The sequence below is a fragment of the Chiloscyllium punctatum genome, chromosome 15, assembly GCF_047496795.1.
Source record: "Chiloscyllium punctatum isolate Juve2018m chromosome 15, sChiPun1.3, whole genome shotgun sequence".
NCBI lineage: Eukaryota > Metazoa > Chordata > Chondrichthyes > Orectolobiformes > Hemiscylliidae > Chiloscyllium > Chiloscyllium punctatum.
The window spans coordinates 43,066,174-43,078,850 of NC_092753.1; the positions used below are offsets into that span (position 1 = coordinate 43,066,174).

The 12,677-nt window shown below is 40.4% G+C and overlaps 1 protein-coding gene across 5 annotated transcripts in view; it reads left to right on the forward strand.

Annotated features, from left to right (window-relative positions):
- The window catches only part of igsf11 (immunoglobulin superfamily member 11), a 183,490-nt gene that overhangs the window by 124,540 nt on the left and 46,273 nt on the right, over positions 1–12,677 (forward strand). For 4 of the 5 annotated variants that reach the window (XM_072585044.1, XM_072585045.1, XM_072585046.1 and 1 more), the window contains exon 3: positions 6,157–6,364. The exons of the other annotated variant lie outside the window; for it this stretch is intronic. In XM_072585044.1, the coding sequence (XP_072441145.1) occupies positions 6,157–6,364 (208 nt within the window). The remainder of the gene's footprint in view (positions 1–6,156; positions 6,365–12,677) is intronic. 5 annotated transcript variants of the gene reach the window in all.

Below are 12,677 nucleotides of genomic sequence, written 5' to 3' on the forward strand. Positions count from 1 at the left end.
AAAATTAAACCCAAGTAATAAAAAAATTCCCCAACCCACCCTCCTGTACGAATGTATAAACATATAGAGAAATATAAAATTTTAAAAAAAACCTAAACTAGCTATTTAACTAAATAAATAAATACCTAACAACAAACAAATAAATACTAATAACTCAGCCCAGCCAAACAAAACACTCATACATTCACAGTTCCTCCTCCCTGGATATTGGACTCGTGATTCACAATCGTTACGGCTATATAAAAGCCCTTGTTAGTGTGGCAGATAATTCTGTGTCCAGGTATTTCAAAAAAGGGTTGCCATGTCTTGTAAAAATTCTCAGTTTTGTGGTGTACCATATTTGTGAGAAAATCCAGGGGAATATGCTCCATAACAATCTTCCGCCAACCCGACAGGCCTGGGGTTTCTTTCGGATATCCAACCTAGCAAGATATTCTTCCTTGCACAGAACGTAAGAATATTGAAAAGTTTTTTCTTATGCGCGTCTGCAGGAAATACAATAGGTAGGCCCAAAAGGAAAGAAATAGGGTCCTTCTCCACCGCTACACGCACAATCCTCTCCATTGCACCCACCATAGCACTCCAATATGTTTGAAGCCTGTCACAAGACCAAAGACAATGGGTAAGAGTACCCGTACAGACCTTGCACTTGGGACATGCTGAAGATACCCCTGGTTAAATTTTGACAAACGGTCTGGGGTTAAGTGGACCCTGTGGAGAATCTTCAACTGTAAAGCATGGGTCCTATTGCAAATTGATATCTTCCTTGCATTCTCCCAAATATCCTCCCATGCCTCTGAAGAAACTTCAACACCCAGCTCTCTTTCCTACATCTTGCAGAGTCGATCAAACTCATCTGAGGTGGCACCCCCCAACTGGTGATATAAAGTACTGACAGAGAGTGTACTCTTAGCCCTTAGTACCCCTCTTTCTATGTCAGATTTGTAGGGATCAGTCAAAAGTGTGGTCTTTTTTTGAATAAAATCTCTAACTTGAAAAAAACACGAAAGAGGTCTCTATTAGGTAACTCTTACTTCCGTACTAACTGATCAAAGGACATCATTACATCTCCCTCAAACCAATCACCCATGCAAGATATACCCCTAGCTGTCCAACGTTTAAATCCTAAATCTATCATACCCGATTGAAAACTCAGCATACCCACTAAAGTTGTAAACAAAGATGTTTTGCCAATATTACCTTCCCTCTGCAGAGTTGCCCTCCATGCTTTAACAGTATTGATGACTATTGGGTTATGGCAATATACCCTAACTGTCCTCACCTTGTCCAAAAACAGCAAACTGGTAAGGGGGCACCTTGCCTGGGAGACTTCGATATCTCGCCATATTGAAGGAGGGTCCCCACAAACCCAATCACTTACGCAGGTCAAAAGTGAGCTTAATTGGTAATTTTTAATGTCCAGAAGGTCTACTCCCCCCAATCTGAGGCAACTGCAGTTTGGCTAATTTAATGAGGGGCCATTTAGGGTGCCAGATAAAGGAGCTGAACCAACTGTTCAGTCTCCTGAGTGTTTGTTAATTGAAAATCAGGAGGAGCATCCGTATAGGGTATAGCAAGCGAGGGAGAATATTCATCTTAATAGGTGCTATCCGAACCAACCATGAGACCGGAAGTGCCTCCCATCTTTGGAGATCTTGTTTAATTTTTGCAAATAATTGAGTAAAATTGGCTTTGAACAGCCAATCCAGAACTGGAGTAATGCATATGCCCAAATACACAAAACCCCCCTGTGACCACCTAAATGGGAATCTATAGTCACTCTCAAGACCCAACTCTTTTGTAAGACCACCCATAGGCATAGCCTCTTATTTAGCAAAATTAATCTTATACCCTGAAAAAGCGCCAAATGCGTGAATGCGTTGTATCTGGCATGGCACTGAAAGTGCTGGATTTGTCAAGAAAATTAGAACATTGCGTACAGCGAGATCTTATGTAATTTTGACCCCACTTCTGGAGCTGATATATTGAGATCCCCATGAATGGCCTCTGCCAACGGTTCAATCACCAACGTAAAAGTAATAGTGAAAGGGGACAGCCCTGCCGGCTGCCCCTAGAAATATTAAACTTGCTTGATCGTACCCCGTTGGCAATGACCGCAGCGAGAGGTTCACTGTAGAGAACCTTTACCCATCTTATGAAAACTTCACCCAGACCAAACCGGTCTAGAGTATAGAAAAGATACAGCCACTCAACTCGGTTAAATGCCTTCTCTGCATCTAAAGAAATCACCAATCCCTGTATTGACTGCTGTTGGCATGCTTGAATTACGTTAAGCAGCCTCCTAATGTTATTGGAGGATCTGCGACCCTTTATGAAGCCTGTCTGATCCTGTTTAATAATAGAGGGTAACACAGTCTCCAGCCTTAACACAAGAGCCTTAGAGAGGATCTTAAAGTCCACATTTAAGAGCGAGATGGGCCTGTATGAAGCACAATCTTCCGGATCCTTCCCTTTTTTAAGGATAAGTGAAATATTGGCCTCTCTCCGAGATGGTGGGAGACAATCATAACTGTATAAATCATTAAACATATTCAGCATCGAGCCTGACAGTATACTTATAATTTCCTTATAGAATTCACTGGGAAGTCCATCAGGACCAGGTGCCTTTCCACTCTGAAGCTGCCTCACAGCTTCCTGCACTTATTGCTCTGATAATGGGACATTGAGAAAGGACTGTTGTTCGGGAGTCACACCCAGGAGCTTCAGATCTCTAAAAAAGGATTCCATTTTGGCCTGCCCCTCCTCACAATTCTCAGACTGGTATAACTTAGATTAGAATCTCTGGAACGCAACATTAATCTTTTTAGAATTACATGTTAGGTTCCCAGACCCCTCCCTAATCACTGTAATGGTTTGTGGGGCACTTCTCTTTCTGGCAAGGTATGCTAAGTATTTGCCTGCCTTGTCACCATGTTCGTCTAACCTTTGCTTTGCAAAAGCCAGTTCCTTCCTTGCCGTCTGCGTGAGCACGGAATTTAGTGCAGACCGCAGTGTCGTAATCCTCTGTGGTTTGACTGACGAGGGTCTGTCAAAATAGGCCTTCTCGGCTGCCTTCAACTGTGCTTCAAGGAGGCGTTGCTGCTCACCTTTCTGCCACTTCCTACTTGTGGAGTATGAAATAACTAACCCCTGGCATAGGCTTTGGCAGTTTCCCAGAGAACAGGTGAGCTATCAACCGAGCCTATGTTGATGTCTAGGAATGCCCGAAAATCCCTAGAAAAATACTCCACAAACTTACTGTCCATGAGAATAAAGGGATCTATTCGCCAGTACATAGAATCCACTGTAAGATCCTTAATCTTAACCATGAGGTACACTGGAGCATGATCAGTGATGGCAATATTACCAATCGTACACAATGCCACCAGATCCAGGGTTACCACAGGGGTCAGAAAAAAAAATCAAGCCTTGTGTGACATCAATGTGATTAGAGAAAAATCCCTACCTGTAGGGTGGGGACACCTCCAGATGTCCACCAATCCTAATTACCCACACAGACCCAATAACTGTTTAGTTTGTGCAGAGGGTATCGAGGGACCTTTAGGCAACCTGTCTACTGTGGGGTCCATGAGGCAGTTAAAATCTCCCCCTATAATGATGTGCCGCGACTTGAGACTTATCAGTTTAGAAAAAGCATCTACCAAGAATTTAAGAGGATAAGCGTGGGGACAATAAACATTTAAAACACCATATTCTTCCCCATTAATCAAGGTTTTAAGAATTACAAACTTCCCATATGTGTCTTTTAACACATTCCAATAATTTAAATGAGAGATTTTTCCTAACCAATACAGCCACTCCCCTACGTCTGGTATTAAATGATGAAAATTAAACTCTGTCAAAGCCATTCTGCTGTAATTTCAGATGTTCCTTGTCATCTAAATACGTCTCCTGTAACAAAGCAATATCCACCTTCTCCCTCTTGATTGGTGAGTGACTTCCCTTGATATTCCAGGTATACCATTTAATCGAATCATTAGCCATAATCTTCTGCAATTACATTTAAATTCCAGAGAGGAGGAACCTGAACCACAAATTGCTGAGCCTTAGTGTCACATAGTTTATGTAGTTTTTATATTTGGTGGACTAAAAGCACTAGACTTAACAAACATACAAAATTATTAGAAATAAAAAACAACAAAAACCAGAAAACAAACCAACATATAAAGCGCCAATAGCGCTGAGTAGTGATCTGCCCCCCCCCCCCCCCCCCCCCCAGCCCGGAAGAGGCAACTTCCCATCCTGAACTGCCCATAAATAGGCATCTAACTATCTCAACCACCTTCACTTCTCCTAGCTAGAGCCACATCGCAAGCACAAGCTAAAAAGAATAAACACCCCATAGAATATCAATATAAATTTTAAAAAATTTATAAAAAAACGGGGGAGTAAATACTCCACTCATCCTTTGGTATGTCGTAGCTTAGAAATTTAAAATGTACATCTTAACCACCGCCAGACATGGTTTGAACCAAATTATAATCAATAGAGGAACAAAAAAGTGAGAAACAAAGTTCCAACCAGATTTCCTCCATTTTTTTTTTACAGAATGATAAACACATACCCAAGCAACAATATTTATACATACTACAATTGTTTAAATTAGGTTAGTTTGTCCACAAAGTCTCTTGCCTTCTCCGATGTGTCAAACAGATGCATGGATCCTTCTAAGGTGATCCGAAGCACTGCCGGATATCTCAGGGAGTACTGAATCCCAAGCTCCCTCAGTCTTCTCTTGACACCATCATATGATTTTCGTTTCTGGATCACTGCCGCTGAGAAGTCCTGAAAAAACATGATCTTAGACCCCTCGTAAATTAGGGCCTTTGGATCCTTCCCCTGGAGTCTATAAGCCTTCATGACTCTCTCCTTATCCCGGTAATGATGGAACCGCACCAGGAAAGGACGAGGGCATTGACCCAGACGCGACCTCTGCGCTGCGACCCGGTGAGCCCTCTCTATCTTCAATTCTCTCATGCCAGTCTCCAAGTCAAGGAATTTCGGAAGCCAATCTTCAACAAATTCCGCATGCCGCTCACCTTCCTTACCCTCGGGCAGACCGATGATCCAAATGTTTTTTCTCCTGCCCCTGTTTTCAAGATCATCCACTTGGTCACGCAAATGACAAACCTGCGTCTTCAGGGGTTGGATCTCATCCTTGGATGAACTGGCATCAGCTTCCACCACTGTGACCCTGTGCTCCACCTCATCCGTCCTCTTCTCCAGGTCTCCCAGCTGCATCTCATGCTCCTGCAGCATAAGAGAGAGACTGGAGCCAGCTTCTCTTCAGTCTGTTTCCCCAACATCTCACGAGATTTCGAGAGCTGGTTCACCAGGTCCTGGAGAGTAATCAGCTCCGAGGCTGCTGCAGGCCTGGCCTCAGATGCTCCTCCTCCCTTTTTACGCATTTCTGGACAGCTGAAAATACAGGTAAGTCAATTTTTAAATGTTTCTTGGGGCTCCATAATCTTTCCAACGCCCCAAGCTAGGACCATCCTGCTGCTGCTGCAATGCGAAGCTCTGCAGTACGATCTTCTCAGATCGCCGCCATCTTAGATCCCCCATCCAACCATTTTAAATGCCATCACTTGGCAAAAATACCTTCATCTTGGGTATTTAATATTCAGCATCATGAGTTTAGAGACAATAACTATAACATGTCGCCTTTACATGAGATGTGACCAGCTTCCATTAAAAACCATTGTCTCTGCTGTACGTTAAACATAATCTGGCTATAGCTCCAGTAACAAAGAAAAGGTAATTTTGATACCAAAATTTCAGTCGAAGTGCCTGAAAGGAATTTGTACAATTACAGAACCTGTACATTCTCTGATAATTAAGAGGATTCAAGAAATTGTAAAATTGTTAAAATGTCATATTGATTGTAAATAAACATATCTTCTCTGGGCACCTCAAATTAACATTGATCAGGTGAAGCACTATGGGACCTCTTGTGTTGCTGAAACCTGTACAAACACACAGGTACATAGCTCTCTTGATAATCTATTCTATGTGAAAAACTCAGGTGTTCTAATAAGATAAAAATGAAGTAAATGTATGTGACACTGTTGCAATTGGTCAATGGTCACAATAAATTAAAAGCAACATATTCTATTCCTTCTTTTTCTGTCACAGGTAATTTTGTACCAGGGCGGCCAGGTAATTAGTGGAGCCACCCAGTTTAATTCCCGTGTCGGATTTGTTGTCACTATGCCAAGCACAAGTGCCTCCATCTTCATTAATAATACACAACTGTCAGACACAGGGACATACCAATGCTTGGTGAACAATCTGCCTGACAGAGGAGAGAGGAACATAGGCATTCTTGGACTGTCTGTACTAGGTATGTTATTTATTCTCCTATCTTTCTCTGAGATTATGATCCTGTATGCAATGCATAAGATATAATTTTGGCATACTGTGCAAGGGTTATTACCTCCCAGTTACCATGAAAGTGCACACATGACAGTACGACTTGTCAAGTCAGTCGATCCACCTTATTACACAATTGCTCAATATTCCAAAGAGATGAAAGCTGCAAATTACCGTGATCCTTCAGTGACAAAATGAATGGTCAAATTGAGGCTATATTGCTAACTTGAAGGTTTATTTTCTAGACTGGCTTTTAAGGTTATAGGTCAACTTGAGACTGCCATTTTCAATCCTACTTTCACTTGATGTTAATCCACACTAAAAAATTGTGTTCAAATTTGATTATGTAACACTGGGTTATCCATTTCACTGAACACTGTATTTATAATGTAAGGGTATCAAGATATTGCACTTTCACCTTCTATTTTGTAATTTAAGCACTGTCATATTTGAAATACTGTAACCAAAGCTTTATTTTATGAAGCATGATGACTTGAATGTCGATGAATTATAAAAGATGGCAACTGAAAGTGAAAAATGCAGCAATTAAGATTAAATAGCGTGCATTGGTTTTCCATCCATTATCTTGCTCAGAACTGGAGGGGAAATGGCAGAAAAAAAACACAATTGGATGAGAAGGCCTTTACATTTTTCACCTTGAACTGGATTTCCCATAAATATCACCTCTGGTCACCTTTCCCTGACTGCTGTATTTATGTACTTATGGGTAGCAGGAGCTTTTCGTCTTATTTCACAGCTTTGTATCATCACATGGAACCACTTAGTGGGACAAAAGACCTGCAGGAGAGATCGTCATACCTCTTGATTTCTGTAAATAGCAGACTGCAGCCGAGTTCATTGCTTTTTCTTTCTCTGAAATGTCTCTTGGGACCTTTATCTCTTTCAGGCTTGTTCTGGTGCAGTAGTAGTCTTATGTCCCCCCCTCCCAGTATGAGAGGGGGTATTCCTGCTCCTGTGGTTGTGGTGGTCTCTGGTGATGAGCAGACATTTTGGCCTCAAGTGACATCACTACAAAGAGGGGGAGTCCATACGTTTGGACAACCATTGAAATTCATGCTCTTACTTTATGTGCTGTTTGAGATAACTATCTTCACTACATTTCAAAATAGAGTCATATGGCACAGAAACAGACCTTTTGGTCCCAACTTGTCCATGCCGGCCAGGTTTGTCAAACAAAACTAGTCCCATTTGCCAAAATGGAAAGTAGAAATGGCTTTTAGTCAAATGTTAATTATACGGAACATGCCACCTTCGCTGGCAAAATTGGTTTTAAAGATCGGAATGTGTACAACTTCAATAGCATGATTATAAATTCTTTGCTTCAACAATTTTAATACATGCGTCGATACTTGAGTATTTCCCTTTTGTGAAGTAAATAAAGATCACTATAATGTATAATTTAGCTTTGACATCTGTAGACTAGATACAGTTATTGCTTTGATCCCAAATACAATGGATGGGCATTGTATCTGAATTTCAAAGAATCCTTAAAATTCATTGATCTTTTTCATGTTTCCAGTTGTTAGTCATCACGTGTGTAAAATGTGAAGGGAGCAGTTAGAGCTCCCTGAGAGACAATCTTATGAATATTCTATCTGGGACTTGAATATAAATTCAACAATAAAAACCAAAAGAGCTACAGAGGTTGTTGGAAAAGCACCATCTGTGAAGAGAAATCAGAATTAATGTTCTGAGGAAGGGTCACCCGACCTGAAATGTTAACTCTGATTTCTCTTCACAGAAGCTGCCAGACCTGCTGATAAATTCAACAGTCCTGCTTTCTCAACCAAAATCACTTTTTAAAAAAAGTACTGATCATTTATCTGAATGTTAGTTGTGGTATCTTGCTGAATATAAATTGGTTGCCTTGTTTCCTTAAAGTGCAACAGGTTTCACATCAGGTGGACATCCTGAGATCATAGAAGGTTCTCATTTTAGATGCAAACTTTTCCTTCCTCCCTTCATTCTTTTCCTTTTTCCTATATTTTTATAAATGCCATTATCTGGATCAGCATCCAACAGACATTAAATTGCAAAGATTCCACACACTTTTGTTCTTATTCTTATGCTTTTTATTTGTGTTCTAGTTTCAAACCTATAGATCAGTCACTCCAATCATGATGAAATTGTACTCGTACACAGAAAAGAATTGGCATGCTTGAGAAAGATTTTGTAGTATTTCATGTCCACGATGCTACTTTATTAAAATTAAAATTCAAGCATCTTGCAATAGTGGGCAAAAGTTATGCTTTTATAAATAAATCTGAAGCTGCCAATTTTTGATCACTTTAAGCCTGCAGTGTTCTGGATGGGTGCAAAAAGAAATTTATGGCGGCTCCTGCTATGCGAGAAATTCTCGCACGTTTCAGCTCTAGCTGAAGAAGTGCCCACTTTGTGGCGGATTATGTTCACTGAAAAATTGGGACATGATAACACGAACTGTCCTATTTCCCATGGCTACTACCTTTCCATGTCTCCTTCAAATGATGGTCTAGTATAGTTGTGTGCACATCAAGGTGCACATTTTCCATTAAAGGGATTCTGCTGAAGATGAAATTACACGTAAAGATTTTTTAAATTTCTTGGAACTAAGATTTGCTAAGATTTTGCAAAATTCCAGTTCCATTTTTCTCAGGAATCCCTCACTTAGATTCTCCATTACATTTGGAGAAATGCAGCCAGGGACTAAATCCCTAATGGAATCTTACTTGATAAAATATTAATAGTGAAGAAACAGGTGCACCAGGAGGCTGTCGGCAAGTGGGTGGGCTGATCAACGTTTCACCTGAAAGGTTGTGGTACTGTCGGTATAATTGAAGACCTGACTTCAATCTGGGCATAATTGTTAACATAAACTAATTCCGAGATCTAAAATGTTTAGAAAGTTTGTGTTATGGCCAGGGCAGCCAGCCCTGTACCTTGTAAAGACATGACATTGTGACAAGTGACAGTCCAATGTAAAGGTACCTGCTTTGCCTGCAATCACTGTCTGTGTAATGGATTCAGTGTAGTCAGCTATACGTGTGCAATGTACAGTGGCAGCAGTAAGTACAGAATGCAGACTATCTCCATCTGTAACATGTATCATTGTAAATAGCTTGAAGTTTATTTACATCGCTATCTTATTCAACAAATATCTGACTATCTGTAGAATATGGTATGCAGGCTAATATATAGAAACCTAAACAAACCACATCACAGTGGCATTAAGTAGGCATTCAAAGCTAGCCTATGGCTATTAAATGGATGCTAAAGGCTGTGAAAAGGTGTTATCATAAAAGTTGCGGAACTGCTTATTCCAAACAGTCATCTATCAATCAGTTTAGATTCAGAGGTCAAGTTGTCTCTCCCATCAAGACTGGTGTCCTGAATTTCATGAAATATACAAGCTATGTTCCACAAGAGGATACTGGTTTAAAATTATCTAAATACTGGCCTATATCACCCTGAGAAACCCAAAGTTCAACCCAGTTCTCTACTGCAGCATGTGAAGGAGAATCCTTCAGGGAGTGACCTCAGCTGGTGTACAGACTTGTACTGTCTTACTGTGTGGTTTACAAGGCAAACTTAAAGCATTGTTCTGGTGCCATCATAAAGGTTGAAGATTTTATCCTCATCCAAAAGGAATATACAAATTGCACTGTATGCCAAAATTGACACTGACACTGGTACCAGTGCAAGTATCTCCCTTTAAACCATGTTATACAAGATACTCAGGAACCTGGCACATGAGGTGCAGTCTACACAAGACAGCCCAACTCCTTACATTATGTCTGACATCTCATGCTTTGGAACTATCCATTTTATGTGCCAATCCATCTCCTCAGGATAAACACATGAAACAGCTTTTGCATCATTGAAACAGATGGGTGACTAGTCTGCCAGTGTGCGCAGATTGACATATTATCACAGTCCATGAGGTGACAAACCCATCAGCTCCAGCACCAAAGATTCCAAACCATTGCATTGAGTCTTAGCATCACTGACTAACCTTAACCCATACTAGCTTGATGCAGTTGGCAACTTTAAAACAGAAAGAGTATGCTCAACCCAGTATCAAGTCGTCTTGTAAGTTAAGTATCCTTATTCAGGCTCAAACCACAATTGATTTCCAAATATAAAAAAAATTTGCAAAGTTGAGCATCTTACTGATCATTGAAGAAAGATGGCAGTCTACGTATACATTTAGGGCAACTGAAAAATGTATCATAAAAATGTACAAGTTTCCAGATGCCAAGCACTTTTCTAAATTCAATGGGATGAAAAGCTTTTCTCTGATGGAAATGGAACTGACCTCTTTTAAAATACCTATCAGTAGAAACTCAGATTATCACTTGGATTACCTGTAAAACAGGGCATAGTTCAACAACCTATGGATTATATCATTGAGAATCTACTAGGTTGTTTCTGTGTCACAAATAATATCACATTTCTCAGAGGAGCTAAGCATGGACATGAGACAAACCTGCATTGATGAGGAAATGTGGTCATGTTTTCACCAGTAGGAAGTGTCAAGTCAATATGAACCAAACCAGTTTCTTCAGTTCAGTCTGTTTATCAGTTGGTATTAAACCTGCTCCTACCAAATTAGAAGGGTACAGAAGATATCTACCTGTAAAATAAAGACATTTTACAAATGTGTCTTGCATTCTTTTAAATCTTTCATCCTCAAATGTTCTACTTTTGTGACCAAGATAATTCCTCAAAAATACACCATACATATACACGACAGGAAGATCACCCTGAGGAAGGCAATGGCCTAGTGGTATTATCGCTGGACTGTTACTCCAGAAACCCTAGTAATGTTCGAGGGACCCAGGTTTGAATCCAGCCACAACAATTTTTTTTTTTAAAAGTCTGGACTTAAGAGTCTACTAATGACAATGAATCCATTGTCAACTGTCAGAAAAACCCATCTGATTCACTGATTACCTTTTAAGGAAGGAAACTGCCATCTTAACCTGGTCTGGCCTATACATGACTCTAGATCCATAGCAATATGGTTGACTCTCACTACCTTCTGGACAGTTAGGGGTGGGCAATAAATGTTGGGCGAGCCAGTGATGCACTCATCCAATGAATGAATAAAAAACAAACCATTTTTGAATCTTGCAAAACGCTCTTAATATGTACTTCAATATTTTGACCTCTCAAAGCTCATCATGTTGGAAGGAAATGCAACTTGGAAAAACCTTGGAGCCTTTTTCTCATTTAGGTTGCAGGATGACTGCCTTGTGTGTTTGTATTTAGTCATAGAGTCCGACAGCACAGAAAGAGACGCTTAGGTTCAACTTGACTATGCTGACCAAGTTTCTCAAACTAAACTAGTCCCACTTGCTGCCTTATGAAAACTCAGGCTAACAACAGCAACACTGAAAGAGAGACTTGTGTTCTAGTTTTCTAGATACAGTGATCTCATTGGTGCATGTTTGGAAAGCACTTCCTTGTTCATAGTGAGCACAAGCTGTCAGATATAGTGTGTCTAAAACTTCTTGAGTGCACCTTCATGACTACAACATCTATTTGTCACAATCTCATGGATATGATTGTGAACAATAAAATAAACCAGGTTCCTAAATGACCATCTTTGATGGTCTCACATGACTTCTAGGTCTCACATGACTTCTAAGCCTCACTCAGAGCAAAGATGTTCCTGTTAGACCTGCATGTGCATAGTATTGATTGAATCTGAACTGGAAGATAGTCTTAATCTCCCATCTGCTACGCAGTCAATGAGATCAGATTCAGCAAGCTATGTCAGATGAAAACATTTCTGTTTTGGTTCCCAAATTGGATAACCACACATATATCCGCACTGTGCTTCATTTGCTGTGCATTTGCCCATTCACTCAACTTGTTCAAATCACACTGAACCATCTCCTGCACCTTCATAGTTTGCCTTCCATCCAGCTTTGTGTTGTTGACGAACTTCGGACTATTACATTTAGTTCCCTCATCTACATCTCTGATACATATTGCGAATAGCTCAGATCCAAGCATTGATCACTGTGGTACCTTGAAAGTCGTCGGCTGCCACGCAAGAAAAGATTCATTTATCCCTATTCTTCTTTTTCAGTCTGCCAACTAGTTCTCTGTCCCTGTCAGTACATTGTCCCCAATCCCATGCTCTTTAATATGACATGCTAATCTCTTATATGGGACCTTTATCACAAGCCTTCTGAATGTCCAAGTAAACCACATTCAGAGGCCCTCCTTTATCAACTCTACTCTGTGGGGTCTCCAACTTGTGAACTTCTGACTTA